Here is a 16,181-nt window from a genome sequence, read left to right on the forward strand (position 1 = left end):
GAAGGTAGGTGAGTGGTACTAGATGAAAGCAAATTACTGCGGATGCTGGAATCTGAAACGAAAGAGAAAATGCTGGAAAATCTCAGCAGTCCGGGCAGCATCTGTAGGGAGAGAAAAGCTAACGTTTCGAGTCCAAAGCTTTGACAAAGAGTCATCGGACTCGAAACGTTAGCTCTTTTCTCTCCCTACAGATGCTGCCAAACCTGCTGAGATTTTCCAGCATTTTCTGAGTGGTACTAGATGTGTTGCATTCCTGTGAAATGCCTTGGAATGTTTTACTTGTATTGCAGGCAGTAAGTGATATAAGTGAAAGCTATTGTTTCATCTAACCCATGGTATACCTGACCTGGGAGTAGCTGATGCAAGTACTGGATGACAATTTGGGAATGCTCTCATCCTTTACCAATGCATTCATAAAAGGTTTTGAAAAAACAGACAGTAACAGTACTCCTGTTTCTGTTTTGAACTGAATACGGAGCCCACCCGAGATGTGGAAAGCTTGTGAAATTTGTCTTTTTAATGGCCAAAGGGGTGAACGGTATCATGTTTTGTGTAGCAAAGCTTTTGTATGTTCTTTAGCTGACGCTGCATAACCAGGCAAGACATTTTACTGAAATGAGGAATTTTAAATTAAAATACGATCATAGGGATGTAATTACAGAGGTTTGTAGGAAGGCGCTTTAACATTTTCTGAAGTTTTCAGCATATGATAATCCAGGAATAATAGCTGTGTGCAGCGTTGGTTGTATGAACAAGGTCAGATGAACATGGATTTCAGTATTGAACACAGCAAAAGGTCCTCTGTGATCACCCAAAGTCTTCAAAACCTTATTGTATCAAGAAGGTCGAATGCAGACTTCAATGACAAATGTAATTAGGTCCCTCCATGATATCCTCAAGTCCCAAAGCACATTCCAAGGCTACAGAAAGGTTTCTTTTTTACAACCGGTGCTGTTTTGTATATCAAGGATGTGCCTCACTGTGAAATCTTCAATAAAAGGTGGAAAGAGATGTTGTAAAAATTTCCACAGACCTCCCATTTCATTCTTTCCTCCCTCGCCACCACTTTTTTCCCCAACTTCTGTACTGGCTTAAAACCGATTGTATCTCTCACGTTAGTCCTTGTTTGGCCTAATTGGCTGTGAATGTACTTGTCTAATTTGTGTTCCCCATTTTTTCTGCCCCGTCTCTCACGCCTTAAGGTTACAAACAACAAAATACTAAAACCCCATAAACCATTGCACTCTGACTGTGAACTATATCATTTCATAACAATCATAACAGAACCCACATAAAACTAGATTTCAAACCTAAGCCCAAACTGGAAAAAGTCAACCTCAACAATAACAGGAAAATATAAAAATACAAAATACAAACCCCCCCCGCCCCACGATGTAACAATTCAACATACCCATCTCCAAACCCCAAAAACACAATCACGTCGTGCCCAACCCATGTTTCTTCACAAAAGAATCAGCACGCCAGGTGCAACAAATAAATAGTCCCTTACCTCGAAGGTCACTCTTAACCACACCGGGCACAGCACATCGAACCAGATTCCACCGTTGTACGGGTGGCCTTGGCTTTGCTGAACACAGCCCTCTTCTTCGCCAACTCTGCTCCCACGTCTTGGGTGGCATGGTAGCACATTGGCTAGCACTGCTGCATCACAGCGCCGGAGATCCGGGTTGAATTCCGGCCTCGGGTGACTGTCTGTGCAGAGTCTGCACGTTCTCCCCATGTGTGCGTGGGTTTCCTCCGGGTGCTTCGGTTTCCTCCCACAGTCCAAGGATGTGTAGGTTAGGTGGATTGGCCATGATAAATTGTCCCTTATTGTCCAAAAGGTTAGGTGGGATTTCAGAGTTAGGATGGGGGCATGGGCATAGGTAGGGTGGTCTTTTGGAAACCCGGTGCAGACTCGATGAGCCAAATGGCTTGGCTTCCTTCGGCACTGTAATGATTCTTGATTCTAAAACCTGATGGCGTGGCCTGCCCATTTGAAGCCATGATGCTCCATCGCCCATCTCAGAACCCGCTCTTTCTCTTTGAAGCTATGGAACTTTATTACCACACGCGGAGGATCGTCAGGTCGAGCCTCTGTCAAAGTGCACGGGGGGACTCCGTCTAACGCAGGAGGGGACATGAATCCACCCTTCCCCTCCATTTTTCTGAACATCTCTGCAAAGTACTCAGTGGCTTTGGGCCTCCCAACCCCTCTGGCAGCTCCACAATTCAAACATTTTGCGTCCTGGACCGATTCTCTAAATCATTTACCCTGGCCTTCAGCAATTTACTCGCTTCGGCCATCAAAGACATCGCCGCTTTCAGAGAGACAATCTGCTCACTGTGTCTTATCCCTGTTTTCAGACCCCTCCATGATCTCGCTTTCTCTGTAACCTCCTGCAGCCGTACAACCCACCAAATTCAATTAAGGAATTCAAGAGGGAATTAGGGGCGGTATTCCCCCCTATCTGGCGGGGTGGGGGGTCCCGATGTAGCGGAGTGGCACCAACCACTCTGGCGTCGGGCCTCCCCAAAGGTGTGGAATTCTCTGCACCTTTAGGGGCTAGGCCCGCGCCGGAGGGGATGGCGCCCCGCCGAACGGCACGAGCGGCCTTTGGCTTCCCGCCAGCCGGCATGAATGGCTGGCCGAAAGGCCTTCGCCGGCCGGCGTGAGGTCGTGCATGTGCCGGAACGTCAGTGGCTGCTGATGTCATCCCGGCGCATGCGCGGTGGGGGGGTCTCTTCCGCCTCCGCCATGGTGGATGCCGTGGTGGCGGCGGAAGAAAAAGAGTGCCCCCACGGCTGGCTCGCCCACCGATTGGTGGGCCCCGATCGCGGGCCAGGCCACCTTGGGGGCACCCCCCGGGGTCTGATCACCCCCCCACCCCCCCAAGGCTGGGGCCCGCTCGCGCCGCCGATCCCGCCGGCACAGAGGTGGTTTAAACCACGTCGGCGGGAGAGGCCTGACAGCGGCGGGACTTCGGCCCATCGCGGGCTGGAGAATCGCTGCGGGGGGCCCGCCGATTGGCGCGGGGGGCCCGCCAACTGGCGGGGCTCGATTCCCGCCCCCGCCGATTCCCGGGTGGCGGTGAATTCCGGCCACGGCGGGGGCGGGATTTCCCGATCCTGTGGGGGGTCGGAGAATTCCGCCCATCATGATTATTTGAATAGAAATAATGTGCAAGGGTATGGGGAAAAGGCAGGGGAATGGCACTAAGTCATAATGCTTCTTTGGAGATCATGGGCAGACGCAATGGCCTGAATGGCCTCCTTGCGCACCCTAACAATTCTCTGAATCTGTGATCGCTACTCTTCCGACTCTGTCTCCTTGTGCATTCCCAATTTTCATCACTACACCAGTGGTAGCTGTGGTTTCATCTACTGAGACCCTTGATACCGTGTGGGCAGCACGGTAGCACAAGTGGACAGCACTGTGGCTTCACAGCACCAAGGTCCCAGGTTCCCAGGCTGGGTCACTATCTGTGTGGCGTCTGCACATTCTCCCCGTGTGCGCGTGGGTTTCCTCCCACAGTCCAAAGACGTGCAGGTTAGGTGGATTGGCCATGATAAATTGCCCTTAGTCACCAAAAAGGTGAGGAGGGGTTATTGGGTTAGGGGGATAGGGTGGAAGTGAGGGCTTAAATGGGTCGGTGCAGACTTGATGGCCCGAATGGCCTTCTTCTAAACCCACCACCTCTTTACCTCTCCTTTGTCCTACAAGCTGCTCCAAAAACCCACCATTTTTGCCAAGCCTTTGGTTATGTCCTAATATCACTGAATGTGGCCAGAAGTCATATTTTGGTTGATAACACTCCTGTGAATAGATTGGGAGGTTTCCCTACTTTAAAGGTACTATGTCAATGCAACTCATGGGAGAAGGCAACTCGAGCCTGCTCTTGCCTTCCTCCCAATTTGCAAGTGCAAGTACACATGTATATGTCAGGATCAGTCACTGAATAACACTCAGGCACATTAACTCCGTATTTTTTGTCACAGACCATTTGCAGTTCCTCTGCTGCCCTTCTGGCCAAGCTCGACCAACTTCACTCAGGCAAGAGTTCAGATTTTGAGGCCTTGTGGTTGCACACTGGGGTGTAAATTCACTAACTGTACCATTTCAATGTATTAATGGTCCTTTATTTTCATTTGCTGGCAATTCTGATTCTTCTGCTGCTGCATATTATCGTGGTTCGTTATGGAGATGGCTCAGTGTGAATTAAACAAATGGCTTGCTGTCTCTTTAAATTCATTAATCTGCTGGGATTTGCACTTAATTTACTGTACCCCAAATTGTATTTAAGTTTCAGAAGAATACTGTATGTGACTAATGCACATTTGATTCAGAATTATTTATTTCTGCGCAGCTCTCATTTCACGCCTCACCGAACTGAATGTTATATTAGTGTAAAATCTTAGCGCAAGCTGCCTCATCATCAGTAGAAATTCATCCAATGAAGCGTGAAGCTGTAAAACTTTATGTGAAATGAATGACAACATGACTGGCGTGCAAATGAAGATAAACTCCGATATGTGAAAAATATACAGGTGTTTATGTGAAACTCCTGCAGTTTTCTTTATTGTTCAATAATCCTATTGTAATGCCAAGCTGTTGCTGCATTTCCTTGTTTCGGAAATGCTTATGGTGCTTTTGCCTTGATTACTTTAACTGGAAGTCCATTCCAAGTGTTAACCACTTTGCATGAGGAACTTTCTGATGCAGTCTTAAAGATTTCAATGAATAGTTTGAAGCTGTGCACTGTTGGTCTGCTCCCATAGTTTAGCTTGAAGTAGTAATCCAGTTGAAATTGTTCCCTTTCTTTAATACCTTCCTTGTGTACCTTGATTTGATTTGATTTAATTTATTGGCACATATACCGAAGTACAGTGAAAAGTAATTTTCTGCGGCCGAGGAACGTACACAGTACGTACATAGTAGACACAAGAATAATCATCAGAGAACATTGACAAATGGTACATCCACAAAACAATGATTGGTTACAGTGTGGAACTAGGGGCCAAACAAAGCAAATGCATGAGCAAGAGCAGCATAGGGCATCGTGAATAGTGTTCTTACAGGGAACAGATCAGTCCGAGGGGGAGTCGTTGAGGAGTCTTGTAGCTGTGGGGAAGAAGCTGCTCCTATGTCTGGATGTGCAAGTCTTCAGACTTCTGTACCTTCTGCCTGATGGAAACGTCAGGAAGAAGGCAATGCCTGGGTGGGAGGGGTCTCTGATAATGCTCTCTGCCTTCCTGAGGCAGCGAGAGGTGTAGACAGAATCAATGTGGGGGTGGCAGGTTTGTGTGATGCGTGGGCTGAGTTCACCACAGTCTGCAGTTTTTTGCGATCCTCCGCACCTTCAGGGGATAGGCCGGCGCCGGAGTGGTTTGCGCCCCGCCGGCCGGCGTGGAAGGCCTTTGGCGCCATGCCAGCCGGGGCCGAAGGGACTCCGCTGGCCGGTGCGGGTCCGCGCATGCGCGGGGGCATCAGCAGCTGCTGGCGTCATCCCCGTGCATGCACGGGGTGGGGGTTCACCTACACGTCGGCCATCGCGCAGGCTAACACGGCCGGCACGTAGGAAAAGATTGCCCCCACGGCACAGGCCCGCCCGCAGATCGGTGGGCCCCGATCGTGGGCCAGGCCACTGTGGGGCACCCCCTGGTACTAGATCGCCCCGCGCCCCCCCCCCCCCCCGGAGCCCGCCCACGCCGCCAGGTCCCGCCGGTAAGGGACCTAGCCTAATTTATGCCGGCGGGACTGGCAAAGAACCAGTGGGACTGCGGCCCATTGTGGGCCATCGCTGCGAGCGGCCACCTGACCCTGACATCATTTTATTTTAATTTAAAAAAATATTTAGAGTGCCGAATTTATTTTTCCCAATTAAGGGGCAGTTTAGCGTGGCCAATCCACCTACCCTGCATATCTTTGGGTTGTGGGGGTGAAACCCTTGCAGCCACGGTGAGAATGTGCAAACTCCACAAGAACAGTGACCCAGAGCCGGGATCGAACATGGGACCTCGGCGCCGTGAGGCAGCAGTGCGAACCACTGCGCCACCGTCCTCTATGTCTGACAACATTTTAAACTTAATTTTTAAATATTTGTTCTCGATATTGTTGAGAAACAGTGGAAACTCAGAGGTTAAGTCAGCAGAATTAAATATTTCTTGTTGAGAGACCAATGCACAGCAGTCAGTGTAACAGCCACACAGTGTAGCACACAGAGGACGTGCCATTACTGATCTTGATTTTTCTAAAAATCTAAGTTTACTAAAACTACCATCGACGTGTGCTCAAAATTTAAATTCCCATCATTCATTCCCCCCCCGCTCAGCATTTTAAATATACCTAAGAACATACAAAAGTGGTGGACAGGAAGAGACCATTTGGTCTATCAAACCTGTCCAACATATTGTGATATATTTTGCATCATCATGCATACACGCGCTGCCCCCCTGGACCCATGGTCATAAAATCAGATAAAACTCTACACAGTTAAACGGGGGGGGGGAAGAATTTTCTCTCCCACTCCCTTAGCCATTTAAAACTAGGTCAGGAGATCACTTTGGCACTTCATTCATGCTACAGGGTACCTGTCGCTTGTACATGGTGATCTCTGCTCAGCCAGAAACAGTTTTTGCTCCCGCTCAAAGGAATACAGTGAATGTGTGTTCACAGCACGAGCCTGCAGCCTTTTCCAAAGGTCTCCTATTCTCTGGGAAAAGAAGAACTGCCTAACATCGAACCAAGTTGTACCCTTACAGAAATTACAAGTCTGACCTGTGATATTTGATTGAAGTAATTGGTCTGTGTAAAAACAATCTGCTTTATTTTACAAACCTCAATCAAATAACACCTACGTCTGCACTTCTTTAAAGAACTGAGATCCAGTTTTTTTAACCTCTCTGGTTAACCAAGTATTAAACTGGGAATGAATCTTGAGGCCCCCCTCTCTACCTTTACCAAAGACTCAATATCTTCTAAACTAGGCACAATACCCTATTTGAAGCCTAACCAAAGTCATGCGCAAGGATATAATGTTATGCTGTTTTGTCATGATTCATAGAATCACAGAATTTGCAGTGCAGAAGGGGGCCTTTCTGCCCATCGAGTCTGCACCTGCCCTTGGAAAGAACACCCTACTTAAGCCAATGCCTCTACCCTATCTACGTAATCCATTAACCCCACTTAACCTTTTGGACACTAAGGGGCAATTTTGCATGTCCAATCCATCTAACCTGCAGGTCTTTGGACTGTGGGAGGAAACCGGAGCACCCAGAGGAAACCCACGCAGACACGGGGAGACCCTACAAACTCCACACAGTCACCCGAGGCTGGAATTGAACCCGGGACCCTGGTGCTGTGAGGCAGCAGTGCTAACCACTGTGCCACCGTGTCGTCCCTGATTGTCTTGTCAACATAGCAGAGAACCACATTTGCTTTTAGCTATAGTTTCATGACATTGGTCATGAACCTTTTAGATTTATTAAAATACTAACTTGCATCTTGCTTCACGATTGACCAAAACAAAAAGATTACGATGAAAAGTTAAACCAGACCTTTCCGTCATGATTTTAGTGTGTTGATGTTTGCTGTATTACTGTGTGCATATATGTTACATTATTCATTTTGACACAGTTGTTAGCCAGATTGATAAACAGGGGGCAAAACAGGGACTTGGTTATTTACAGCAATCAGGAAACATCTAAAGGACAGGCTTCACTCATTCTAGGTTATAGAAATGACTCATATCCTATGCTTTCAAATCCAATCTAATTCTTAGGCAAGCAAGACGTTGCCACACTAGAGGCTTAGGTGCGTAAAATTCAGAGAAAAACTAAAAGATTTAATGGTGGTGAGGGGGTTGGGGGGAGGGCACGGGGGTTGGTGGGTGGGGGGGAGGGAAGAGAATAGCGGTTACTGTAATGGTACTTGGGCTGAGCTGCTGTTCAAATGTCAGTGATTTGATTGCTCCTTTGCTCAGGGGCATTAGCCTGAATAAAATGAGGTTTTAGGTAAACTGGTGAATAAAATGGGGAATTTCAGAGAGCATGAATTTCTTCAGCCCTTGGAGACCTGCTGCAGCATATTTTAACCAAAATGAATTGATCGAATACAGCAAGGAACTGTTCTGTTTGTCCATATTCATCTTCCAAAGTAATTTTCAGGATTACAAATTTGCATAAAATCACATCTGTGAAGGTTGTTTGGTAGAATTTTTATTTTGTTAACTGCAGTGGGAATTGTTTAGTCAGAGATTCTAGCTCCTTAGCGAAGTCTGGTTCTGCTTCACCATTTACCTTGCCTCTCCTCTTTTTAACCTTGCTTCTCCTCTTTTTAACCTTGCTCGTTCCCTGTCGAGCTTTTCCATTCACCTCGGTTTCTCAGTTTCGTGCAAGACAAAATTCCTTTTCACATTCCTTATGTTTGGTGTTCCGTAACCACCCTGGACAGATGATGTAATCTCTAAACAGTCTCATGCTAGCTCTGCACTTTTTTCCTTGTTGGCCAAGAAACTAATTGTTTATGAATTTTGCACCTAAACTTGAAACATCAACAACATTTAAAACTTTAATAAATCTGATTTTCTTTTTCTCAAGAGAAGGAGGCAATATGTGGGTGGGAGTAACAAACGGACGATTCTAGTAAGGGAAGCATGTGAAGGTGCATAGAATCTTTTCAGGTTACCCGCTGTATTCTCAGTGTGCACCCGTTCACAGAAGAGACATAGATAAAGAATATTGTTTCAGTTCACCCACCAGAAAGAACCTCTAGCCGTGTAATGAAACAGTTCAGTTTCTTGAGTGTTCTACAAAATCCTGTTCAACAGAAGTCAGTTCGGCTATTGAGTTCGGAGTTAATATGGATTATTCCAGGAATCCATGTGGACTCTTGAGTACTCAGAATTTCCTAATTTAAATCACAAGTTTTGAAACCCAGAGTCCTTTGTTCTGCGGTCACCGTATAGCCTTCAGTTGTGCTCTGGATTTATCTATTTCACACCTCCACCTACCCTACTAGTCAGAGATTCTAGCCCTTGCGGTCCGGGTGCTCACAGACGATACACTGTTTTATAAAATCGGGCTGTGTACTATAATGTGCATTGCATGATTCCCTTGCTGAGCTGTGTGCAATGCGACTTGCAGCTTTAAACCCACAAGACCTCTTTCCAATTGGACATATCCTGAGACCCATTTAAGACCAATAATTTCTCTGTATTCTGGCAGTGTGTTATGCTAAAGAGGCCAGTGAGGAACCCAGAATTTTCGGAGGGCCGTACTCCTGGAGGAGGTTATGCCTCATTGCTTAGCCACCTGGTGTTAGGGATTAAAGTTAAGAATTGAATACAAAAACGCTTTGCGAGGAAAACAGATGGGCGAATTACAATCATGCGTAACTTCACTAAGGTTTCACAGACGACTTAATTGTAAAGAAGGTGGTTGGACATCAGCCCTTATGGCTACAGTTTGTAACTGTGTCAGAATGCACAGGTATCTGCATTTTGAATACAATTTGTGATAGAAACGGGGCATGATTGAAATCTTAGCAGTTTTAGGTTGTACATGCTCAGTTTAACTTAAAGAATCATGGCACGTAATTTCCTGGAAAATATTCTGGCTTGTAAGAGCACCCTTATGTTTCTGATTAAGGCCAGGCTCAATTCCCAGTGTTGGGTCACTGTCTGTGCGGAGTCTGCATGTTCTCCCCGTGTCCTTGGGTTTCCTCCGGGTGCTCCGGTTTTCTCCCACAAGTCCCAAAAGTCGTGCTTGTTAGGTGAATTGGATATTCTGAATTCTCCCTCAGTGTACCTGAACAGGCGCCGGAGTGTGGTGACGAGGGGATTTTCACAGCAACTTCATTGCAGTGTTAATGTAGTGGAGGTGCCAGCATTGGACTGGGGTGGGCACAGTCAGACGTCTTACAACACCAGGTTAAAGTCCAACAGTTTTGTTTCGAATCACTGTCTTTTGAAGCACTGCTCCTTCCTCAGATGAGACTCACCCGATGAAGTAGTTATGCTCCAAAAGCTAGTGACTCGAAACAAACCTGTTGGACTTTAACCTGGTGTTGTAAAACTTCTTACAATGTTAATGTAAGCGTACGTGTGACACTAATAATGATTATTATTAGTTTCAGATGGAACATTGCTATGCAGAAGTTTCCTCGACTGTTTGCACCGTCTCTCAGAAACCCCTGCTGAAATCCTCTGTCACTCATTTAGATAGTTCTGCGACCATGAGCAAGCCCAGCTCACTTGAGTTTCCTTGGTTTTACAAAAATAATGCCCCAGGATTAATTCAAGCTCCTAAATTTAGACACTAAAGTCCAAAGTCAATGGATGTCACATATCTAAAATTTATGGAACTTGGTAGAAAGCTGCTTCATTTTTTGGAGTCTGCACACTGAGGTACGCATTGACTGCAATCAAAGTTCTGACAGTTTCAATGCAGCCAATAGGTTTTGACCCCTGCCCAGTGCACATTCAGAAGACCTTTCCAATGGTCATTTCGCCAACTTACCTACGTTAAAATAGACGAGGATTAGTGAAGATTGAGGCACTTTGACAGAAGACAGCAGCCCACTAGCTGTTGGGAGTGGCGCAGTTATGCGTATTTTATGCTCTAGTATAGACAATTGATCTCAACAGGAAATTTCATCATAAATCCTCAGTAGATGAAGAAACTGGCCTAAATTTTGGCATAATTTACGCAAGCGCTATTAAGGAAATGTGGGACAGATGGAACAGCTCTCTTTCCTCAGAATTCCCTTCCACTATCTGCAGGCTTCAAAAACTCAAGCCTGGCTTCATCCAACCAGTAGTTGATTCATCTTGGATTCCGTATTACTTCATTTAACCTTGCTGGTGTCCTGTAACAAGGCCTTGGGCATACACTTAGCTGTCTCTTTTTTTTTTGAAAATGCAAAACATTATATATGGATGATAAGGGCATAGTGTAGGTTAGATGGCCTTTAGTTTTTTTCCATGTCGGTGCAACATTGAGGGCCGAAGGGCCTGTACTGCGCTGTATCATTCTATTAGACTATAGATTAAAGACAATTACAGCAAATTAAAGTACTCAACGTGTTATAGGCTTTCAGTGGCAGTCGAACTGAGGCAAGCACAGAGTCAGGTGATGCTACAAAGATGGTCTGAGCAATGGTGCAGACATGTAGTTGGAAGTTCATCCCCATCAGGTAAGGTAAAGTCGCCATAGTCCCAGATGACCATAGACTCTCCCTTTGAGGAGGAGAGCTAACTGGTGGAGAATTAACCTGAGGATCACCACACCTCAGGCGAGGGACAAGTTTGAGAAGGCGCGGCCATCATGAATATATCTCACACACACCAAGGTTGCGATCAGCCTGGCTCAACCTCAGACCGTTGCCAGGGATAGGAATGGAATCTGTTGCAAGGGAATGGAGCTTATGGCAGAAACCAGCATGGCAGCATGTTATTTCGGTAGTGGAGGAGGCCAACCATGGCCCACAGCGGGATCTTCTGGTCCCATTGCTGCCAATGGGATTTCCCGCTGTTCACACCCTCCACCACCTGGGAACCCATGGTGGGGGGTGGCATCATCGTGGGACCAGTAGATCCCACTGGCGGAAACAGCCTGAAAATCTCGCCCGTTGACTTTGGTCTTCCCAGTATTTATTCGGATAAAGTTACTGCTCTTTCCGTACTGGATGTCACACAAACAGTCTGACAGTTTAGAAATTAAGGGATGGAGAGAGGTGATGAGTCAGAACATAGAGCATAGAATTTACAGTGCAGAAGGAGGCCATTCGGCCCATTGAGTCTGCATCGGCCCTTGGAAAGAGCACCCCACTTCTACCCTATCCCCGTAACCCAGTAACCCCACCTAACCTTTTTGGACACTAAGGGCAATTTATCACGGCCAATCCACCTAACCTGCACATCTGTGGACTGCGGGAGGATACCGGAACACCCGGAGGAAGCACACACATACATGGGGAGAACGTGCAGACTCCACGCAGACAGTGGCCCAAGCCGGGAATCGAACCTGTGACCCTGGCGCAGTGAAGCAACCGTGCTAACCACTGTACTACCGTGCTGCCCGGTGAACTGGGTTTCGTCAGCAATTGTATTGCAAACATCTTTCAACAAGAGACTTGGAACGGATTTAATTTTTTTCTCACAATCTGCAGATGCAGGTACTTGGGAGGAATCTCAGCACTTTTGTTTTTTTTAAATTCATTTTACATTACAACCCTAATCAAATAGCTTCATTACATTTCAAATATGGTTGATATTTCATCATTAAATGTTTTTGATTATTCAGGTAATAAATTGTATCCACTTTTACTGGCATTGTCAACCCAAATCAGCCAGACCTGTGCGAGAATGGTGGGATTGAATGACCCACACAGCACCGCTTCCCCTTTACCACTTAAAAAAAATAATGTGTGCTTTCCTTTGAGTTGTCCTGATTAAGCAAATTCTTGCTTTGGGTATGGCTACATGTTTGCTCTCTAATACCCTTCACCTTTCCGGGAGAGTCACTGTGGCTGAGTTCTTGCCAAAAGCCCTCACTTCAAGGGTGTAATTTGAAGGTAATGAAGATTGCTGACTTTTTTCCTTTTTCCCAGCCAAGACCATTTGTCCTGCCTCTTGTTAACCTGGCTGAGATCAGCAAACGGCGTGAAGTTTGCGGATTGAATTGAGGGTCCTCTGGTCTGTGGACACAGTACCACAGCAATCAGAACCCTCACTCAGTGCCTAATTAAATTGCTAAAATGACACTGATGTGCCACTTGAATGACCCTCAGCATAGACACTGGAGTTTGCTTAGAGAGAGACAGTTTTGATAAAGGGAATTGTGTAGCGTCAGCTAATGGAGGTTTCTAATGAAACATTAGGCAGTGATGGGCGTGCAATTGCAAATTTTTATTGCAGGTTTTTAGCAGACCAGGAACCATACAGGCACACGTTACAACTGAGTGGTAAAATGAATCTTAGTGTGATAATCACACATTATCTCACTCATTAATGCCATCAGATTATAGCTACATCGACCGCATGATTTTGATATTTTTCAATTTACTTTCAGCACATGACTTTGCAGCAGTGATACTGATGCACAACAACAAAATGAAATCAAGCAGAGTTTTGGAATGTGAGGGATTATGGGCGAAATTCTCCGCCCCCCACGACGGGTGGGAGAATAGCGGGAGGGCCTTCCCGACATTTTTGCCGCCCTCCCGCTATTCTCCCACCCCCCCGCCGAAGTCCCGACCCGAATCGCTGCCGCCGTTTTTTTACGGCCGGCAGCGATTCTCAGCTGTTAGATGGGCCGAAGTCCCAGCCCTTTCCGCCGTTTTTACGAACGGCAAACACACCTGGTCTTGCCGTTCGTAAAAACGGCGTCACAAACTCGCTATTAATAACCATGGCACCGATTGGCACGGCCGTACCACGGCCGTGCCAAGGGTGCCATGGGCCCGCGATCGGTGCCCACCGATCGCGGGCAGCGGGCCCGATGCCCGTGCACTACTTGTCCTTCCGCCGCCCCGCAGTATCCATTCGCGGGGCGGCTGAGGGGCAACCCGGCCCGCGCATGCGCGGGTTTCGCGCAAAAACGCGATGACGTCACCCGCGCATGCGCGGGTTGGAGTCTTCCAAACTGCGCATGCGCGGCTGACGTCATATGACGCGTCAGCCGGCGCTAACTCCGGCAAGCGGGCTTAACGATTTTCGTTAAGCCCGTCTTGCCGGAGCCTACGGCGTCGGGCTGCTAGCCTCGACCGAGGACCAGAATCGGTCCCCCGTCGGGAAGGGGCGCTTTACGATTTCTCCCGTTTTGGGAGAATCTCGCCCTTAATCTCTTCAGCCAATTGCAATTTTCATGTCTTGTACTGGTGGTCCCCAACTTCAGCTTAAAATACTGGGGAAGGTTGGTAGCTGTGGTGATTGTAGATCTGTGTAGATGCAATACAACTGAGCAAGCACTGGAGGGAGCACGGGAGAGCTATAAATACAGAGGAACAGGAAGTGAGGACACACTTCACAGAAGGGAGAACTGGTAGCAAGACACAGACAGAGAGCATTGAGGTAGCTGTAAGTTAAGCTCTGAAGACTGAACAAACTCACAATAAAGCATCTACTCCAACTTTGAGACTATGAGCTTTATTAAAACACAAGGAACAACACAGTAGCCATTGTTTGCAATGATGGTCACAGAAATTCACTCTTTTGCAGTGCAGTCTTATTGTATGTTCAATGGATTAGTGCGTAATTTGGGTTGGAAAGGAGCAAGGTTCAGAGATTGGCCAAGCTGTTTCCAGATAATTTGATAATAAAAGCAAATTACTGTGGATGCTGGAATCTGAAACCAAAAGAGAAAATGCTGGAAAATCTCAGCAGGTCTGGCAGCATCTGTAGTCCTTTGCCTGTGGTGAGTTGTCCATCTCAGCCTGATAGCAGTGGGGGTGCTGCACATAGCTGACATAGCCCTGAGGAAGAGAAGGGAACGTCTGGGCAGCTTCCCCTGGTGGACAAGGGCAGATGTCAGAAGAGTGCAAGTTACAGCTCTCATGGTCAAAATGTCTGCCCATGCTCAAGGCTCATGCATAAATGGTGGCTTGGCTGCCTCAATAACCTCAACAGTCCGGACTCTGACTGGGTGGAACCAACTTGTATGCCATTGAATGCTGTTCACTCCCCTCAGCTTTGAGAGCTTCAGTGTCCCTGCACCAGGGTGAGGGAAAGGTCCAATAACTTGGAAAATGTGTGTTCAATCTCCAGTGAAAGCCGGTCCTTGCTAATTGCTGATGGCATATTATTTCAAATATCCTTTCAATTTCAAACCGTAATCTCTGCCCCATTTTACCTAATTCTGTGTTTGTTTTTTTCTCATTTACTCTTTTGTTTTAAATTCTCACTCCTGTAGACATACCTTTTGTTCCTTTACCTGGCCCATCACTGCTCCCTTATGGCACAACTCTTTTTAATCTCTCTGCTGTTCCACCCTATCACACACCTCCCCGTTTGCTCTTCTTTTTAACCTCTTACCTCCCCCCCCCCTTCAATTTACATGAAATCTTTTAAATTTCTAATTTTTCCCTATTCTTATGAAAGGTCATTGACCTGAAACATTAACTCTGTTTCTCTCCCCACAGTTGCTGCCTGACCTGCTGAGCATTTCCCGCATTTTCTGTTTTTATTTCAGAGACCCAGCATCTCGCAGCGTTTTACTTTTGATTTCATTCGAATAGCCCGTCCGTGCTCAACCATAAAGATTGTCCGTTACAGCAAAGGTGCAAGTACCTGCGTAGTTACATCCCAGTTGGTGTCAGCACAGAGGGAAGGAGGAGAGATAACAAGAAAGATGAAAAGAAGCAAAATGACAGAAACTACGACTTTGTTTCACCTGGGCTTGGAGATAGGGAGACTATTACACCAAATTTATTAAAACTTTATGTACCACATTTTATCTTCCAGGGCAGCCAACTGGAAAAGAAGGAGGCAGACCTACAGAGACGTGAAGCCTTTTGTAAAGAACAATTGGAACTTATAGAACAGAAGGTCAGGAAGAATATATTCATTTACTGGTGACTAAATCCCTGCGTTGAATTGCTGGTTGTAATTGGTCGTCTCTGTTAATGCATAGGCCGTATTAGTAAAAGGGTGTGTAAAGCAGCAAGATTATCATTGATTTCTTGTATGAGCAATGTGTAGAATGCTCTTGAACAGGAAATCAATAGGGTTTCTTGTAGTGTTTTACCGTACAGTAGTTTTCATTTTAATAGAATTATAATAATATGCAGTGGACAGGGTTCGCAGTCAGATGCGAGCACAGACATCATTGTAAAATCTTGATTTTTTTTTTAAAGTCCTGAGTCTTTCTGAAAATATTTTAAAAATGTGCCAGCCATATTTTCTTTTGCCAAGATGTGTGTGAGCATCCTTAATTCACACCAAAAACATTATCTGGCAATCAGAAAAAGGATGGATGGATGGCCAAATGTGATTGGCTGACTAGAGAAAAGTTATATGTTTGACACCTAGTTTGTCCATCCCTCAGTCCTCCATTCTGGTTATTTGGTTACTTGCGGTCTATTGGATTAACCAATTAGCTCTTCCAGTCTCGCCTGAAAAACTAACCTAGATGTTTCTTGAATCTAGTTATACAGTTTGCTTCAATGACCTTCCATAATAATC

At 46.3% G+C, this 16,181-nt stretch overlaps 1 protein-coding gene across 2 annotated transcripts in view; it reads left to right on the forward strand.

Moving 5' to 3' along the window:
* LOC119973745 (MICOS complex subunit mic25-like) overlaps positions 1 to 16,181 on the forward strand; it is a 486,022-nt gene that overhangs the window by 117,772 nt on the left and 352,069 nt on the right. The window contains exon 5 of one of the 2 annotated variants that reach the window (XM_038812162.1): positions 15,462 to 15,545. The exons of the other annotated variant lie outside the window; for it this stretch is intronic. Within the exon in view, the coding sequence (XP_038668090.1) occupies positions 15,462 to 15,545 (84 nt within the window). The remainder of the gene's footprint in view (positions 1 to 15,461; positions 15,546 to 16,181) is intronic. 2 annotated transcript variants of the gene reach the window in all.

The sequence above is a fragment of the Scyliorhinus canicula genome, chromosome 11, assembly GCF_902713615.1.
Source record: "Scyliorhinus canicula chromosome 11, sScyCan1.1, whole genome shotgun sequence".
Taxonomy (NCBI): Eukaryota; Metazoa; Chordata; class Chondrichthyes; order Carcharhiniformes; family Scyliorhinidae; genus Scyliorhinus; species Scyliorhinus canicula.